This window comes from Cheilinus undulatus, linkage group 10, assembly GCF_018320785.1.
Source record: "Cheilinus undulatus linkage group 10, ASM1832078v1, whole genome shotgun sequence".
Classification (NCBI taxonomy): domain Eukaryota; kingdom Metazoa; phylum Chordata; class Actinopteri; order Labriformes; family Labridae; genus Cheilinus; species Cheilinus undulatus.
Genome location: NC_054874.1, coordinates 16,620,058 through 16,639,285, shown reverse-complemented (window position 1 = coordinate 16,639,285; position 19,228 = coordinate 16,620,058). Strand labels below are relative to the sequence as shown.

Here is a 19,228-nt window from a genome sequence, read left to right as displayed (position 1 = left end):
AATACCATTGCCAACCATGGGGGCAGTGTTGAGCAATGTAGCCAACAGTTCAACCCAGAGTAGCAAAACACAACAAAGAAGAATCATTTGAGAAAAGGCAGACTTAACTGAGTTTTCTGTGGAAATATTGTCGCATAGTGTGTGAACAAAATATTAGATGAGAAAATAAATTTTTTAAAGCTCAAACAGATCCACATGATGTTGTTTTTTAATGTAAATATAGAATATTCTGAATTCAATGCTAGAAACATGTTCCAAAAGAGTTGGGACAGGGGCAACACAAGACTGAATGTTGTGGAATGATCAAAATCCCCAGGAACATTCCACAGGTAAGTGGGTTATTGGGTAACAGGCAAGGGGGAAGTAACTTAGAACATCTACTCATATTACTGTAATTTAGTAGCTTTTTTGTACATGTACTTTTATGAATAATTTTTAAAATCAGTATTTTTAAACTTCACTTAAGTATATTTTGGTAGAAGTGACTTTATTGTAAGGAGCACCAACTACTACTGCTGAGTAAAAAAACTAACATGCACACATTTCTACAGATTCAATTCTTATGATGATATGGACTGTAGATGGTGAACTCTCTAAATTCCTTGTAACTGCACATTGAGGAACTTTGTCCATAAAATCCTGGAGTAATTGATCACATAGTCATTCACAAAGTGGAAAACACTCAGAGTACTCCTTTTATTACCTAATCGTGGTACGATCATCTTTGTCAGAGGTAGAAAGAGTATAGGACTGTTGTACGCAAGCAAAAATACATTTATTTTGGTTGGTGTGCTGCTGACTGTCATGTGTAATCAAAGCCAAACTACCCACAGATTTCACTTCACTGACGAAAAGCTTGGGCCTCCTTCTTTTGACTTTTAGTTTTCTACTCAGCAGTAGTAGTTGGTGCTCCTTACGGTATAGTAAGCTTCTTCAAAGTAGGTGATTTTGATTTAGATCCGTGGTTTATAAAAAGAATAATTTTGTCCAAACTTTCTGCCACTCTAATGCTGCCTGTCAGAGTGCTGAACTCACCCTGAATTTAACTCCTAAAAGAGGACAAAGACACAAAGCAGGCCGAGGAGACTCTCAAAGTTTAATCCTGTTTAATTATTTTAAAGAACACAATGATCATTCACAGCACATGGATATTATGTCTCAAAAACAAAAAAAATACAAACATTAAAAAAGAATTCTATTTTTAATATAGAAAAAAATGAAAAAGGAGTAAAAATCCAGTTATATTGAGTTTGGCTGATACATAGACGATATTAAGCTGAATGTTTTGGCCAATGTATGTGACCAAAACAGGGCACATTTGGTCAACAGATCATACTTGTATACTGACTTACATCCTCAAAATACTTCCTCTTAAAAGGCTGCATCATAATATTCAAACATTGTTTTAAAACTTTTGCTAGTGTTCATCTCTTCATCAGATTCTTACATTTGCTCATCAATAAATTAAAATCGTTCATTTTTTCAGTGCAAGACGGTGTAAATGAAGTAGTTTCAGTTCATTTGAAGGCTTATTTAGCTGGTTGGAGTCAGTTTAATGCATAGTTAAACTGGTTGGAGAACTTGTCATGTTTTCTTGAGTCAGCTTTACTCATTACCTGAGCCACACGGCGCATGGTGCTCCTGCAAAAAAACAACAGAATAAGAAGAGAGGAGGGAGTTTAATAACGACAAGTATGAAGAAAGGCATATTTTTAAACATATTTTTTTACTTGAATTTAATGTAAAGGAATTGCAAGTGTATTTAAGTAATTTAAAAAATCACTGCACTTTATGCTTTAATCATCTGACAAGTCCAGAACAAACTCTTACCTCAAGATAAAACATAAAAATATCACTTGCAATACTTGTAAAACTGCCAATAGGGCTGTAAAATTTCATGTCATCAAGCATTGAGCATCTTTCTTTTCATCTTACAAACAAGAAGCCACACAGTTGCATTATGGGAAATGTAGTATCCAGTGTTCTCACACTACAATCTAAAAGTCAGCATATGCTCCAGCTTGTTTAACTTAGTTTAAGAACAGGAAGAGACTTACTTGTTGAAGACTTTCCTCTCCAGCCTTGAGCGAGCTGTGTTTGCGTTCTGCTTCAGATCACTGAGGTTCGGGTATTTCTTCTTCTTCCCTTTTCTTTTTTTACCAACTCTGTTAGAGCCCAGGTCTTCTCCCGTCGCTGCCTCGATATCTCTCATCAGCTCTGGATCACGCCAGTCTGTAACACAGAGGGAAATATTCATGTAGTTGGGAAATATCATATGTTCCTGTATCAATGCCCAACAGTGACGGTCTGGGCAGATATTTTAACTAATAAATTGATGTATGGTCCCCAAATTGTCAGTGTCCTTTCAGTATAATGGTCACTTTCTATGGCTCTATAGTCTTTGTTGCTGTCAGAGTTTTTGTCCAGTGGAGGCTGCAGCCATCAATGTGTCTCCTGTAAAAGTTAATCAAACATTATCCTGTACTGTGCTAACTTCTCAGAAAGTTAAAACCTTCTTTCCTTCTTTTTATGGTAAATTTAGTCCATATCTTATAAAAGCCTAGCTGCCACAGTCACAAACTAAAACTTTACTTAAAACTAAGTCTAATGCAAAGTGTAATGAAGCAATTAGAGCTGATAACATAAGGGAGCTCACAGTTTCACACTGGCAGTAAACACAGAGTGGTACGGCCTCATTTGGATCCAATTCTGGTGTTAATGAAAAGTGTAATGTCATAATTCTGGGCGATAAAGTAAAAGGCGGCTGTAATGCAGAGTAATGACGGTCTAAACGAAGAGACACTTCTAGTTAATGATGTACCGCCGAGGAATTAGAGATAAACCTGCAGTAATGCAAAGTAATTACACTGTGAGGTGATGGGACTGAAGCCGGGTGCTCCACTCTGTCAAAACACTGACCCCAGCTCCGTCTCTGTGGGTGTGTGAGGGTTATTAATCAGCCGGTCTGACCCCGGGTCTGACTGGACCTTCAACTATCCCTCATTACACACAAACACACACACAGACACACATGGCAGAGAACCAGTAATTGAAAAGCAGCTGGGGTGTTTAGGAGAATCATTACTGCTAAAAGAGGAGCAGCTGCATTTACGTTGTGTTTGTTCTGACCTCCATTGCTTTGTTGTTGTGGTTTTAGTGGAGTCTGAGCAAATGAAAAGTTAAGAATAAGAAAAATAGAAGATGAAAGAAAAGAAAATAAAAGTATAAACGATGAGGAAAGGAAAGAAAGAAGAGAAGAAAAGGGGGAGAAAGTGAATTTAATCAGTGTTGCAGCAGGGCTCTTTTCTCTGTCAGCACCTCTTAGCCGGTCCAGCTGGGGTCTGTGTGTGTGTGTGAGGGCAGGAGCCATGCCACACACATCCACTGAAGTATCATGGGTCTTTGGTTTGTTCAGACGTCTGTCAGACTCGCTCCGCTAAGCACAGGGACTCAGTGTGTGTCACTCAGCTGCTGACTCTCTCATGTTTGATGTTTTATCTATCAACATTTGATTTTCAGTCACTCAGAGCTCTGGAGACTTTAAAAGCTGCTAAGGATTAGACAGAAGTGAAAATTTAGGACAATGAAAACAAAAAAGAAAAGTCAAAGGGAATATCTTTTGATTATGATGTGTTGAGTATTTCCTTTCCCAAAGATCCTCTTTGCCAGTTTTAGTATCAAAAGATCAACTGTATATTGGAAGTAAAGACAGCATTAAGCAAGCGCTCTTATGGCCAGTAGGGAGCAACTCCACTGGTTGCCAGAAGATGTTTGATTGTATAGAAGTCTGCAGAAAATGAGCTTACTTCTCAGCTGATTTATTATCTCAGTAAATATTTTACCCATTAGTTTATGGTTTCAATCCCTAATTTTAAATCTTCTTTAATCCAGGATGACATTTGTCTGAAAATGATAGTTGCATCTGGTTCAGACTTTAAACTTCAGTCTTAAGACTACAGGCTTAACAACAAAAAAGACTTCAGATACCATAGGTCAGTTGGTTCTGCCTAAAACTCCACAATCTTATTTGTATGTACTGCTGATAATTACAGCCAATTATAGACTGATATTTACAGCCAACATATTAGCTGTAAATATCAGCAGAAATCTTCAAATCCGCTTATACCAGTAGTTCACTTTTAATATTGTTCAACCCTTTTGATCATACCCATCAGTAAAAGCATTCTCACTTTGCATGAACAATGTGTCTCCACTCTCCAGTGACTACTTGTGTTTAGATCTCATATACCTGCTGCATATGAAACCAAGCACTCATACATAATTTACTATTTTAAAAATTAGGTCTGCACAATTCTATTGGCATGACATCAGAATCGACAGATATGAACATTTCTACTGATATTTTCAGCCGATATATTGGCTGTACAGCAGTGTAAAATCTTACATTATGCATATTGGCAAGATGTTCAACTTTACCATCAGATGTAGCTGGTTGTCTGGGGTGCCACACAATCAAGGGGGCCCAACGTGAGCCCTGAACATTTTGAATGAAGCTCCAAACAACTACCAGACTGTCTTCATCCCCACTCTTCTCTCAGAGATGCTTGGTGTTTTTTACAATAAAAAGGGGTGCATCGGCGTCAGAAATTAATCTTCTCACCTACCTGCCACTGTGGCTGGTGGATTAAAAAAATCTATAAGATAATTACGTTTTACCAGCCTGTTTTTTTAAACCAGAGGTATAATAAAGTGATATATGACATTATAATCAAGGCTTACAGTATAAAAACAAAAGACCATCTTATAAATGTTGAAACTAAAAAGACAGTAATGCTTGGACTCGCTAATAAAAAGAAAAAACATGATTTTTCTTGTTTTAGTTTATTGCTTTGAAGTTCTTTAGAGTCTCCATTGCAGCTATTTCCTCAAAGGTTTATTTAACTATAACTAACCCTCAACCACAACATAAGATGATTAATTTATTTTGGAAGTTCACGAGCTTATATGATGGGAATTGTGGCTATGCTCTAAAAATCAAGACAAAAAATGTACAAGACTGATCCAAGTTATCTTGTTTTCTGTCACCTGTCACTCTGTTGCATTACATTTATTTACCTGCCACTGTAGCTGGTAGGTAAATAAAATTCACCCGCTATTTCACAAAAACACTGCCGTTTGGCTGGCCCCACCTCCTAGCGTGCCAGTGTTTTTTTTTTGTTTTTTTTTTAACTGTATAACGGTCACTTTTCTCTGCTTTTAAGTCTCTGCTGCAGTCAGTGCTCACTGGTGTCAATATGAGGCTGCAGACATCCATGAGTCTCATCTAAAAGATGTCTCCACCTGTTTTTCTTCATCTGTCAACAGGCAGATTCATCAAGAGCTTCATGCTGTCTTGCTACACCAGTGTTTACATTCAAAGTTAAGTTAGAGCATAGTTAGGCCAGCAATTGGACTACTGTCCATCTCCCAGAATAAATGCACTGAGGGAGAATTGAATATTGACAGAGGGTGATAAAAAAAACAGAACACCATTCAAATATAACTAAAGAGAAACATATAGATTATATGGTTAAGGGTTTAATAACGAGCTAAGACATCTAGCAACAATATTTCGGCCACATATGATCCTTTAAGTATACTGATGCACAAAAGATCATCAAACATTGAAATCATAAATATCACAGACAAGTCTAAACTTCACAGAAACTAGAACTATGGCCTGGTAGTTATAATTCAAATTCATCATCGAGAATTTGAAGGAATACGTCACATGTGTAAATCTGCCTAGATCAGGCCATCCTTTAAAACTGAGTAAGCGTGCAAGGAGACTAGTGACTACTCCTGTGACTACTCTGGAAGAGATACAAGCTTCAGCAGCTGAGATGGGAGACTCTGCATACAACAACTGTTGCCTGGATTCTTCACCAGTCAAAGCTTTATGGGAGAGTGGCAAAGAGAAAGCTTCTGTTGACGAAAACTCACACTAAATTCCAACTAGAGTTCACCAAAATGCATGTGGAAGACTGGAGGTCTTTGGTCTGTGACCAAAATGGGGGTTTTTGGCCATCAGACAAGACACTTTGGCAGACACCAAGCACTGCAAATCACAAACACACAATCCCCACTGTGAATCACAGTGGTGGCAGCACCATGCTACGGGGACGATTCTCGGTAGCCAGCCCTGTAAGGCTTGTAAAGGTGGAAGATAAAATGAATTTGGCAAAGTATAGGAAAATCCTTGGGGACAATATTATTTAGTCTGCAAGAAAACTACAGCTTAGGAGAACATTTACTTTTCCAGCAAGACAATGACCCAAAGCATTCAACAAAAGCTACACAGAAATTGTTTAAAGACAACAAAGTGAATGTTCTCGAGTGGCCGAGTCAAAGCCCAGACTTCAATCTAAAGAGTATTTGTGTCTGGACTTGAAAAGGGCTGTTGCAACGATGAATTGAGAAAATTGCAGTGTCTGGATGTGCAAGCCTGACTGAGACCTTTCCACACAGGGTTGAAGCCCAGAGTGGGAACTGTGGAGCATGGCCGGTACACTTACGCCAGTTTGGCTCTGATTGAGGCACATACATGCTAGAGTAAATTGACCACTAATCATTATCATGGTGAATTAATCTCACTTAAACATGTGTAATTTAAGTGCACATGTATGTAATAAGTCCAGGTTTTAGTCAAACTAACACAATCAACTTTTTCTAACTGGATGTAAACATACTGAGTGATTCCAGCAGGAGACACCAGTGACTATTTGCTCCCCAAAACTTCAGGTTAAATTCATGTTTACTTCACGATGCTGAAAAAAATCTCAGCTTTGCAGGCTCTTTACTCACTGCCTGTTTAACCTCAACACGTGTGTGTGTGTTTGTGTGTCTCTGACTGAGCTGAGGTCAACGGTCCATCAGCTCATTCAGTCCACTGCCCCCCCCACCGACTGTGAGATTGATGTGTGTGAGTGTTTGTGTGTGTGTGTGTGTGTGTGTAAAGGTGTGAGATTGACTCGTGGATCGATAGTGTAGTTGGTAACAAAAGATGCTATTTCACAACTCACTGGACTGCATGCCATGGCCACACACACACATAAACGCACTCACACACAGACCTGGAGGTTAACAAGTCTCTGCAGGCAGCTGCTGGACATCCTGCAGACTCTCACACAGAGACTATCAGACGAGGATAATGTGAAGCTCAGGCTGTGTTTTTTTTTAACTAACTGCTCTCTGAACACTGAGCTGTCATGGACTTTATTATGACCTGTTCACTAAAAGGAAAATATATCATGACAACAGATCTGTCCATCAGATACTTTTGGACCGTTTGAAGGTATTTTTCCCTCCTGCAAAATGCAACGGAACCAGTGGACCAAAAACTCTCTTACTCTGAAACAACGGCCAGGAGTTATGAAGTAAAATTTTCACACAAAAAAAGAAAGATCAACACAAGATCTGAAGCACAGACTGCTGATAGGAGGTGAAAATTCCTAAATCTCTGTCTCATTTTCATGTGGACTTTATTATCAGGCCTTTAGCATTTTGGTTTTCGCCATGTTTTGTGAACTGGAGGTGTCCATATTTGGACAAGAGATTTTTTTCAATCAAAACACAACCATACAATAAAACAAACTCTTTGTTATAATCTAATTGCTCTAAACTGGGGCATACATTACAATTAAAGCCATAAAAATCAATAAAGGCCCTCACACCCCTGAAAAACACAATTAAAAGAGGTTAAACAAATGTATCAACAAAAAGAGGCATTATTTTGAAAGTCAAATTAATTTGGAAGACTACCTAAATATGCAGAGCAAAGATCATAAGCCTATGGTTGAATGGTCTGCAGGGGCAGAATGTTTAAAGTACATCTGAAGGGAAAAAAAGGGGAATGTTGTCTAAGTGATGATGTTGATGCATAAATGTATTCAGGCTCAGTTTGTGATCATCCCTGTAAAGTCTGTGAAGATTGACATGAACACTGAAGAATGATGTTGAATTATTGGTGCTGGTACACTGCAAAAAGTACAAGAAGGTAGACAAAATTTTGGCCGAGAGTACAGCCCCACCCTGTGGGGAAAACTCTGTGTTTTGCTCAACTTTAGATCTCCATCTTGTCTATAATGAGCACAAAAATTGTGGAGTCAATCAGATAAAACCCATTGGACAAGTTTATTAACACATGAAACCTTTAAAATCTGCAAAAATGTGAAAATTTGACCAACAGTTGTTTGTAGTACACTTCCTGTACATTTTAGAGGATGGATCTAGGAAGGGTTTTTTGGTCTAGTCAAGTAACATAAAGTATGTGTACCCATTTTCATGCATGTAGCTCTTACCCAGACCCTTCACTGAGATTTGGGACCACTGTAAAGCCATTTTGAAAAGCAGTTGCACATTTGATACTTGACCACCACCACATGCAAATTTCCACTAGGGGACAATTTGGTTTGCCAGTTGTGACAAAAATCAGCAGTGCTGACTTCACGAGCCCTCAGTCCTCCTTGCAGGATAACATCCACACGTATGGAATGTGGTAACTCATTACTGCTGTCAATATGCAAGACTGCATTTCTCTATGAGATGCTATGTCTTCACTGTGCTGGTTTACATCGGGGTAGTAGAGCAGGGAGAGCAGGTAAACTAACAGGAGTTACAGACCTGAAAAGTGATGGATGGTTACACTACAGCATGGGTTCATTTGATTGGCACTGTTGGCCTTCATTAATAAAAATATATCAATAATTAGTTTAATCCACTAATGGTCCTGACCAGCAACTAGCAAAGTGCTGACTGATGATATCTGATAGTTTAGTAAACTAAATGAGCACATCCCGTGTGTAAACTTGCCAGTCTACTCACTTTTTCAGTATTTCCAGTTGATAGTGATCCTTTAGCACACAGCTCTGTGACCAACTCTGCAGTCAGAGCTGCTACTTTTAATCTAGACAAATGCTGTAACCTGTGTCTCTAAATGTCTGAAATCTGACCAGTGGAGAAAGCTTAAAAACAGAATATGTATGTATGTTTGCTTTTGTATTTTTACAGAAGACAGAACCATAGAAATGCAGAATCCTGTGTTTTTAAAGACTGATTTTGCCTTATCATGAATTGTTTATGGAACACTCTGCATGTGTTTGAGTTAGTGTAGGTGTGTATAGCTCCTCACCTTGCTGCTCTTCCCTCTTCTTCCTCTGCTCCTGCTCCTCCCTCAACCGGTCCTCCTCCCTGCAGGGTCTCCCCTCCTGGTCTCGAGGGATGATGGGGCCGTGGAAGGGACACTAAAGGACCCAGGTTCACAGCTCAAACTCAAACACTGACAGTATGCAAGGTAAAAATGAGTTTTTTGTGAGTTACCTTGTGTCTGTCCTGCCGCTGACATAGCTTTCCGTCGCCCAACGGAGCTCTGCAGTAATGGCTGACGGGAGTAAACCTCCCGGGAAAGGAGATGTACCTGCTCTTGCTCTCTGCCAGCAGCTCCTCGTTCTGTGTCTCCTCGTTCACCTCTGCATGAACCCAGAACTGATGCTGAGAGGCCGACCTGCATAAAGGAAACACTGCAGAGAGTTAAACACAGCAAGCAGAAACCCACATCTGAGACTGTAGCAGTGTTTATTTATCTTATCTGAAAATAAATGTAGAAAGTCATACATGAAATAAAACAAACTGTAGTAAAAACAGGATTTATCTTACTGAACAGCCACTGGAAAGCAAATGTTTAAAACTTCTGACCGTGCATAAGAAGGAGAGCATGAAATGTGATTTCCAGATGCTGAGTTTATTGTTATATTCTATGAGAGCTTTTAGTGTAGATATTAAATTTCTGTCACACAGATGAAATACTGAAACATACGCAGTGACATTCACTCAGACATTAGATTGTAATTTTTCTGTTTTATTTGTTTTAGCACTCAGTTTTCTTCAGACTAAAAGCACAATTTAATGGCCTGTGTCGCCGTATGTACAGCTGGCTCAGGGTCTAACAGTGAGAAATGTTGCGTTTTTCAGTGTGTTGAGTTTACTTGATAATCTTGCCGGCGTTTGGCTGCTCTTCGCCCCAGTAATACAGATCCAAACCAAAGGGAACCACAGGAGCATCGACAGCCTTCTGGTTTGAGCCTGACTTGGAGGAACTGGGAACCGAAGAGCCGCTGGAGGAACATGTGGAGGAAGAGTTCAGCAAGTTTTATATTAAAAACAATATTCTGTAGTCAAGTATCAAAGATAAAAGACACTCTTTTTATCAAAGCCTAAAAGAAAATGCAAATAAAGCTTCTATGTATGATCCCGAAATTTAACTGCGATTTAAGTCTAAAAAATGTCTTTAAGGAAAATGTCTGAAATGTTCATCTGACTTTGGTTTTTAAATTCAAGTCAGACTTAATGGCCATAACAGAGAAATGAAGAACAGCTGTAAGCTGACTTTTGTACACCTGTAACCGGGCAGCAGGGAGTGTCTCTGAGAAGCTGAGGCTGAAACTGAGGCTATGGAAACTGCCACTGCAAAAACACCTGCTAATGGACACAGGCCCTAAAGAAAGCATGTGACTTAAGGTGAGAGGAGGTTAATACTGGTGGAAGTACGAGGTGAGTACCTGGGTTCTGCAGTTGGAGGAGGGAGGTTCTGTCTGAGTAGGCGCAGTGTGGCTGCTGCACACGTTGGATCCTGCTCCTCCTCTATTAGACGCTTCAGCCGCCTGGAGGAGGAAGTGGAGAAGGGTGGAGGAGGAGGAGCTGCGGGTCTTTTAGGTGGAGGTTTTTTAGAGATGGGTGCTGTGGATGTGGAAGGAGAAGGATCCAAACCTGCAAACAGACACGAGAGGATAAGATCACCATTATTGCTTGTTGAACTAATGTGACTTCCATTTTTTAAAGTCTGAAGCTCCACTGCAGCACTAGTCATGTGCAGCTACCAAAATAACTGCATATCTAAACCAAAGATGAAAAATTATTCACCTTGTAGAGACCTACACAGTTTAAAAACACTTTAATGATCAAAATTTTGTTGTGTCATGTGGTACGAGAGCAGGCTCTAACTTTTCATCGATCAAATCCTTACATTTATACAACACATTTTCTACAATGATTTAGGAAAAAATATTCCATCTGTCAGCTCAGGATAGAAAAGTGTAATGTTAAACAAGCAAAAAAGGGGATACGGTTAAAACACCAACAAAACAGAAGAAAAATCTGCAGACACCCACTCTTAAGAACCATGTATGTGAGCGTTCTGTTTGTGGTCAAACAGGGCTAACCATGGTCTCCGGAGACTGAGTGGGACTTAACACACGCTGTTGCTTACACACACACACTGCAGGTGAGATCAGAGGGGAGCAGTAAGCCGACATGCTGATCCCTCACGTTATTAGAGCTGACCTGAAGGCTGCAGACTCCCACGTCCACGCTGCATCGCACAAATGATTGTCTCTGATTCTCTTCTCAGCTGAACTCAGCTGCTCTGTTTGAAGTCAGGGACTATCTGCATACCTTTCATTACAAAACTTTGAAACTTCGAAAAACTGATGATTCAAAGCAGCCTGTAATTTTCCAAACGCCACCCACAGGACAGCAGAGAAACACAATAAAAGGCAGAAAGAAAGGAATCTTTAGAGGAGTTTCCTCTCAAAAGAGAGGGAACTTTTGATTCCCGGAACCACTTGTCATCATGAAATAAAAAGGTTGATTAGAAATGAAACAAATAGGGGAAACTTGCTCTTTCTCTCAGTCAGTTAGATTTTCCAAACATAGTTTAATCATATTTCTGATGTTTTTTGGACTTAAAGGGTATTGACTATTTACCAATAGTAAATTGTTATCAGATGAAGGCATGGCCTTAGTGTTTTTATAAAGGTGTTCTAGTCCTGTGGATAAGTGATACAATGCATTCAGAAACTGTTCAGACCCCTTTCACTTGAGAGAAAAAAAAAAAAAAAAGAAGTTCTATGTTGCAGCTTGATACTACAGTTGGAAAAACATTTTTATACTTGGCTTGTCTTTTGCAAATTCCAATTCATGTAGTTTACACTGAAGTGAGCCCAGATCAGTGGAGGGCTGCAGTGATGGTTGTCCTTCTGGGCGTTTGGTCACCTCTCTTACTGAGGCCTTTCACTCCTGATTGCACAGTTTGGCCAGGCGACTAGCTGTTGGAAGAGTCCTGGTTGGTCCAAAATTTTTCCATTTGAGAACTGGAGTGCAGCAGGGGTTTTCTGTAACCTTCCCCAGATCTGTGCCTTGCAACAATCCTGTCTCTGAGCTCTGCAGGCAGTTCCTTTGACCTCATGGCTTGGTTTTTGCTCTGATATGCATTGTCAGCTCTGAGGGCTTCGATAGAGAGGTGTGTGCCTTTCCAAACCATGTCCAATCAATTTAATTTACCCCAGGTAGACTTCAATTAAGGTGTAGCAATGACCCAGAAATATGAGAGGATCCTGAGCTAAATTCCAAGTGTTAAAGTCTGTTTTCCCCTCATCATGATGGGGTACTGATTGTGAAACAACGAGGATTTTTTTTTTTTCGACTGTGACACAAGGCTGCAACCTTACATTGAAAAAAGGGGTCTAAATACTTTCTGAATGCACAGCATAAACTTAAATATCACTTTAATCCTCAGCTTAGCTACCTTAAATATTCTCTGTGGCGCAGGGTGAAGAAATCATGTACTGTATGTTATATAAAACATGACGCAGCCATAACCATTTACATACATTTTACTATCTAAATATCTATTATAATCCAGTCTGTCAACATTAAAGTGATTTTCTCTTATCACATCCAGCCTCACCCTCATGACCCCAACCCCCTAAAAACACTCTCTTTCTCTCTTTCACTCTCTCTCACACACCATGGTACAATACAGACTCAATCGTCTATTTTAAAGCACCAAATAACAGAGGTTTGTCTGGATGTTGTGGATGTTAAGTCGCTCAGATCAATGGGGGGAAATGTGTATAGTTGTGTGTGTGTGTGTGTGTGTGTTGGGAGGGGTTAGAAGGAGAGAAAGAGGAAAAATCGTGTGTTAAGGGGGTTTCAGAGGAAGAGAGGGAGAGAGACAGCGAGAGAGGAAAAGGCAGAAAGAGGTATTGATTTTGTGGGGTTAAGCAGGGCCTGTAATTAAAATGTTAATTTGAGAAAGAGAGAGATAGTGTCCTGACAGCAGAGAGCGGGATAAGTGGACTGATAATCAGAATGACAGAACAGGACGGAGGGCAAAAAGAAAGAAAGAGAGAAGAGATACAAAAAGAGAGAGAAAGAAAAAGGGGGAATAGGAGGCAAGGCCAGGATTTATCTAAATGAATGAACAACGAAGGAAATTTAGGGAAATTGCGACTGTAGCTCTGATGAATTTGGTGGAGGAAGAGAAATAAAGGTTTGTTATCAGAAAAAGAACAAATGGAGCAGATGAGGGTCAAAACAATATCAGACCTCAAAAACTACATGTTCAAACCTTGAAATTAAACAGACCTGTGATGACAGCACTCAACATTTAGATGTGTTTTTTTTTTTCAATTCTAACATTTTCAACAATTTCACGCCAATTCTATATTCAGGGTTAGGGTTAGGGAGCGCATTCTGTTTTGGCACTCCACTGCGTACTTCTCTGGTCTCCTGATGGCCATTCTCCAGGCTTGTGCCAGGCCCATGCCCCAGCTCTTCAGGTATCCTCCCAGCTGTTCCCTCCACAAAGCACGTAGACACCACATCATCAGCAAAGTCCAGATCAGTGATCTGGACATCGCCAAATGACACTCCACAGTTCACTGTCCGTGTTACCCGCCCACTATCCAGTCCATACAGGCACTGATGAGCATAGGGGCTAAGACGTACCCCTTACTCACCCCAGAATCAACCTGAAAGAAGTGAGATGTGGAACCACCACACTTCACAGTACTCTCAGTACCAGAATATAGGGCAAACGTCAGCTGGACAAGCGAATCCTCCATCTCTACGCACCAAGTCAAGCGCCTTCTAGAAGTCAACAAGGCTGCAAACAACCTTCTATTGAATTGCTGGAGGCGCTCAGTGAGGACCCGAAGTGCCATGATGTGGTCCACCATAGACTTCCTAGGTATAAAGCTCAAATGTTCAGGACACTGGTGTTGGAGCAGTGGATCACGGATACTGTTCTGCAGTATCAGTGCAAGGACCTTGCCTGGCACTGAGAGAAGTGTGATACCCCTATAGTTGTTCCACTCTTGCACATCACCCTTTCCCTTCTAGATTAGAACAACAATGCCCCTCTTCCAGTGGGCTATGAGGTGACTTCTTAAAACAACTGAATACCATAATATCACAAGGCTAACTTACCAATCCAGTGGCGAGGGGTAAAATTCCTGTTTTGTCCATGAAGTCAGGTGGTTTTTAAAGAGTGACATCACCTTTTTGAGGATACAAAAGTCATCGTCTTCTTTTACATAACGGTCTATCTGAGTAAGAATCTTGTCTGTAATGCTGTGAAGTTTGCAGGATAAAAACGTGAGCCTGTTGGTGACTTTTAGCAGACATATTCAGATCGGGGCAATCCCTTTTGGACAACGTAGCAATCACCACAGCCTGTTTCACTGTTGGAGACAGAGGATATCTACAGGAGCTCTAAACAACAACTTTGTATGAGTTATTTAGGTGCCAAATCATGTAAAAATAAACCCCTGATTTAAGATATTTTATCCTACCCTGTAAAGTAAGGTGTGTGTGCGTCTGTGTAAGTGTGAGTGTGGTAAAATCTGGGTGCAGGGCTAATAGGGGCTCATTAAAGAGGTTGCATTGTTAATTTGGTATGGCCCCTGTAGATCATTACCTAGCCCACTAATCACCCAGACACACACACACCCTCACAGCTGTTTTGGGAACATCAGATACAATCTAATTACTTTAGTGTCTAATTGATTAGTAATGGAGGGAGGTGGAAGTGTGGAGGGACGTCGGGCTCGCAGGTGAGGAAACGGCTCAGTATGGGTGTATTGACTTAGGACGTTGGTGGGAAGGACTCACGAGGGGTTAAACGTCACCCAACAGACACAGAAAAACATGGCTGATGGTGCAATAACAGCACCATGCAGCGCATGTTCAAGTATGAGTGATGGTGAGAAGCTGGCTGACAGAGCAGCACTGTGAGAGCTTTACTGCTGCCTTGAGCTTAAACATATCTGCTGATCATTTTCACATTATTTCAAATCTAATATTTATTTTAAAAAACATGCTGTAGTGTAGCTGACTTAGCAATAAGGTGAACAGGCTGTCGGCTAATGACCTGAACATTTGATCTCTAACCTTGTGTGCTGCCTGCAGGCGAGACATGATCCATACGACCTCAGAGCAGGAGGAAACAGCCGTCTATATGGAGCTATGATGACTGTGTGTGTGAAGGTAAATGGATGTGATGACAGGTCAATATCCATCAAAGATACACGGGGGGAAATGCTTGTGGAAAAAGAAACTATCTGTCTCCATTACAAGGCTGTGCTGCATTCAAAATCAGACAAAAACACACATTTAACAGTCAGAAGAAGGTGTGTGAGGACGTGATGGGCCACTAACTCAGTGAGTGTGAGCTGATAGGGTTCAATAAGGCATTTATGGCAGTGTTATTCCTTGGAATGCACCAAAATTACTTTTCAGGTGGCTATAAACAAACAATTATCCAAATAGAAACATGGCTACTATTAAGGGATAATCATGTCCTAAAAATGTATGTTAATTATAAACCCACAGTTTGCTAAGGTTGACCAAAAGCTGTTTTTACCTTATACAAACTTCACAATGCCAATACTGTATACCTAAATATGATTCTAGTTAAATTCAAACAGTGTTGATAGCTTTCCGCTATAACAAAGATAGAAGTCCAATGCATTCAATGTTTTAATTACCAAAAATTGCAGTGATTCAGAGCGCAGACACGTTTGTTCAGATAAAGACGTATTAAGTTTCCGTAAAGCAAATTTATCGTATTAAGAGAGCAGCTGGGAAAAATCCATTGATGAGAAGCAAACAGGTATTTGAAGCTGCTGGTGTCTCTGGAGTTCCAAGAACCTCTGGATGCAGGATCCTCCAGAGGCTACAAAGAAAAACAATTGCAGTGGGCTCAGAAATACATGAAGACTAAATTTCAAACAGTTTTATTCACTGATGAATGCCGTGCTACACTGGATGGTCCAGATGGATGGAGTTCTGGATGGTTGGTGGACGTCCACCATGTCCCAACAAGGCTGCAACATCAGCAAGGAGGTGCTGGAGTGATGTTTTAGGCTGGAATCATAGGAAGTGAGTTGGCAGGCCCCTTTAAGGTCTCTGAAGATGTCAAAATGACCTCCGAAAAATAAGTGGAGTTCCTAACTGCCCATTTCCTGTCATGGTACATAAAGAAGAACTGTGCCTTCTGGAGTAAAAGCATTTTCATGCAAGACAACGTACCATTCCACGCTGCAAAAAAATACCACTGAGCCCTTGGCTTCTATGGCTATAAAAGGAGAAAAAAATCATGGCGTGGCCACCATCATCCCCTGACCTCAACGCTATAAATAAAATCCAGATTACTACATAATTGTTGAGGAATGAAAAATCCTATTGACTGCCAATTGTATAGACAATTTAGGAAAAAATGAACAAAATAGTATATGCATCATAATTTGGGACATAAGGTCTAAATCAGATAGTTCATTTTAAAGCAGAAACTTCATTTAGATCAAAGGAGGAGCCGCTGCCCTATAGAGCTCTGATACCAGAATTTTAAAGTGACATGTATGATATTAGTAAAACCATATTAGTATAGTAACAAAGAGAAGTCCTGAGCCTCATTTCAATACATTCCTTGGTTTTGATTGCCTAGTTGCGGACAAACACTTGCAGGAATACGACAGCAATGTTATGGTACTGACATGTTGCTAGCAACTGTTAAATGAAGATAGTTCTCTCTTGCTGTCAGCAGGTTTTCTTAAAAGTATGTCAAAAGATGTCATTTTTTAAAGTTTCATTGCCTTTTCATTGCTGTGACTATTGAAACAATAGAAATCATAACATATTAAAACATGATATAAAAAAAATCAGAGAAATACAAATTTTTACAACATTACTGCCATAAATTTTACCTGGACTTCTTAAAATCACATTTTTAGTGACCCAGAAAAAGCCCTGTTTCCTGCTCTTTGGCAGCTGTTTCTTTGAAGTGAGTGTGTTTGTTTGTGGAGCGTGTGTGTGAATCTTAAAAGATTAGGGCAGCAGCACGTCTTCTTTTGTAGCTTAACCTCATTATTTATGCACGTGTTAGGAGGTTTAAGGTGCTGCGAGTGTTCGTGTGAGTCTGTGTGGACCTGGACTCACCGTATTCAGCTCGTAGATGCTCAGGAATGTGCGGCTCATATCCCTCTTTCTCTGGAACCTCATCAAAATCATCATCATCATCATCATCCTCCTCCTCTCCGTCTGCAGAAGCCCTCATCTGAGGAAGAGAGCAAAACATTAACTGCTGGCCATTTGGAAATTTGAAATCTGTCAGAAACACAAAATTAATTATCAAAAATTGTAATTTTTGTAAAGATGATCAGTTGTCCAACTCTGTTTTGTCTTTTTAAGACTAACATAAGCTTTTGCTGAAGGTTTTAACCAACTTTAAAGATCTTCAGGTGACAAACCTAACTCCAGCTGCAAAAACAGACTTCTACATTAAGTTCTAATAAAAAAGAGAGTATGTGGGTCCTGACTGAAGATTAACTTGCCTTTTTTTCTTTTAATATTAACCTGATTATATAAAATCAGCACACACATATTTCTTAAACAAGTCCCACATGTAAAAAACAAACAAACAAAAATCTTGGATGTGTTAAATCCAACAAATTAGTTGTCAGTGATGCTGTAAAGGTGCTGTTTCTCCTTCATTCCTTCACTCTCTTCCTCAGGGTTGTGTGATCTCTTAGGGGGGGGATGGTGACAACTGTATGTGTGTGTGATGAGCTTCTATCAGCCGCTAAGCAGAATTTATGGTTTTTAATTTCCTGGTGGGGTTGTTAGCCATTCGCTGAGCTACAATGCAGAACACAACACTCATATACGCACTGGGGTCATTTCCATAACCCAAATGTGCGTCTGCGTGTGGGGCTGCTGCCTTAACAGCTGAGGACACACGCAGACCCCTTCCAGTCTAGCAGCATAATAATCACTGTGATTAGCGTTATGAGGAGCAGTAAAACCTGGCGTTAAGCTAACCTCTCATTCCCAAAGGCCTCTTTTTCATTAGTGTGTGATACCTATGCGTATGCTTGTATGCGACAGAGAGGCTGCTGTGTTGCTGCTGATAAAGCCCATTATATCATCAGAATTAGTTTACAAATGACGAGCCCCTCTACGATCACTAAAACACACCCACACACAGAGAACTGAGATGTCAGACGGAGTCAGTTGACCATGAATGCACCTCTCGAGCTAGCACATAGACACCAATTAAAACACTTCATATTACAATACTCGCTATCCCATTAACCAGCAACTAAACAATTAAAGCCTAATTAGTTCTCATTAACACGGCGGGTGAGATGTAGACACAGTGGGTGGTCTGAGAGGGAGAAAATGTCAGCCTGTTCATGAAATATCAAACAAGATTTGATAACAAAACATGCAATAATGGAGAAACTGGGGTCTATTTAAAAGATGTTATTCTTTTAGATAACAGAAAAAAATGTTACTCTGATTTGAATTATTTTATCTAAATTTGTCTTGTCTCAAAGCAAAAAGACTATGAGTTTTTATCTATAAAGTACTTCACTTTTAGATCCTCAAAAAAAAGCCATTTTAATTTTGTTTTTTTTAGGGATTTTTTTTAATTTTCTGTCTGTTCCAGTTAATATCTGGGGAGTAATTCCATAGTTTTACCTTTTGTTGAAATTTCAGTTAAAATTTTTGGACAGTAATTGTGCAATTTTCTAAAAAGTAATTAGAAATATTGGGAATGTATGAACTGGTACAAGTAGATAAAAAGTTACAATAAGTATTTCTGCTATTGCACAATTATAATTGTGAAATATGTAATTTGATTGCTTGCACATTTTAAATAGTTTTGAAGCAACCTGTACCAAGGACAACGGACAGAAATCAGCAAGGGATGCAGGATATTGGATTTTTGCCGTAATCCGATATGCCGACATTTTTAAACATCATGTGTCTTTTGCTCAAAGAAAGGCTGAGCCAAGCGAACCCTGTTTGGTGATAACGGATGTATTTTATGCCAATCATTGCTGCGTACTTACTGATAAATAAATAGATAAATAAATAAAATAAAATG

The 19,228-nt window shown here is 39.8% G+C and overlaps 1 protein-coding gene across 1 annotated transcript in view; it reads right to left on the bottom strand.

Moving 5' to 3' along the window:
• Positions 1–1,107: 1,107 nt before the first annotated feature.
• Positions 1,108–19,228, bottom strand: part of uvssa (UV-stimulated scaffold protein A) — a 45,044-nt gene continuing 26,923 nt past the window's right edge. The window contains exons 9-15 of the mRNA XM_041797682.1: positions 17,275–17,392; positions 10,557–10,764; positions 9,984–10,112; positions 9,319–9,502; positions 9,131–9,242; positions 2,058–2,232; positions 1,108–1,641 (exon numbers count right to left, since the gene is read on the bottom strand). Of these exons, the coding sequence (XP_041653616.1) occupies positions 1,548–1,641; positions 2,058–2,232; positions 9,131–9,242; positions 9,319–9,502; positions 9,984–10,112; positions 10,557–10,764; positions 17,275–17,392 (1,020 nt within the window). The 3' untranslated portion in view covers positions 1,108–1,547. The remainder of the gene's footprint in view (positions 1,642–2,057; positions 2,233–9,130; positions 9,243–9,318; positions 9,503–9,983; positions 10,113–10,556; positions 10,765–17,274; positions 17,393–19,228) is intronic.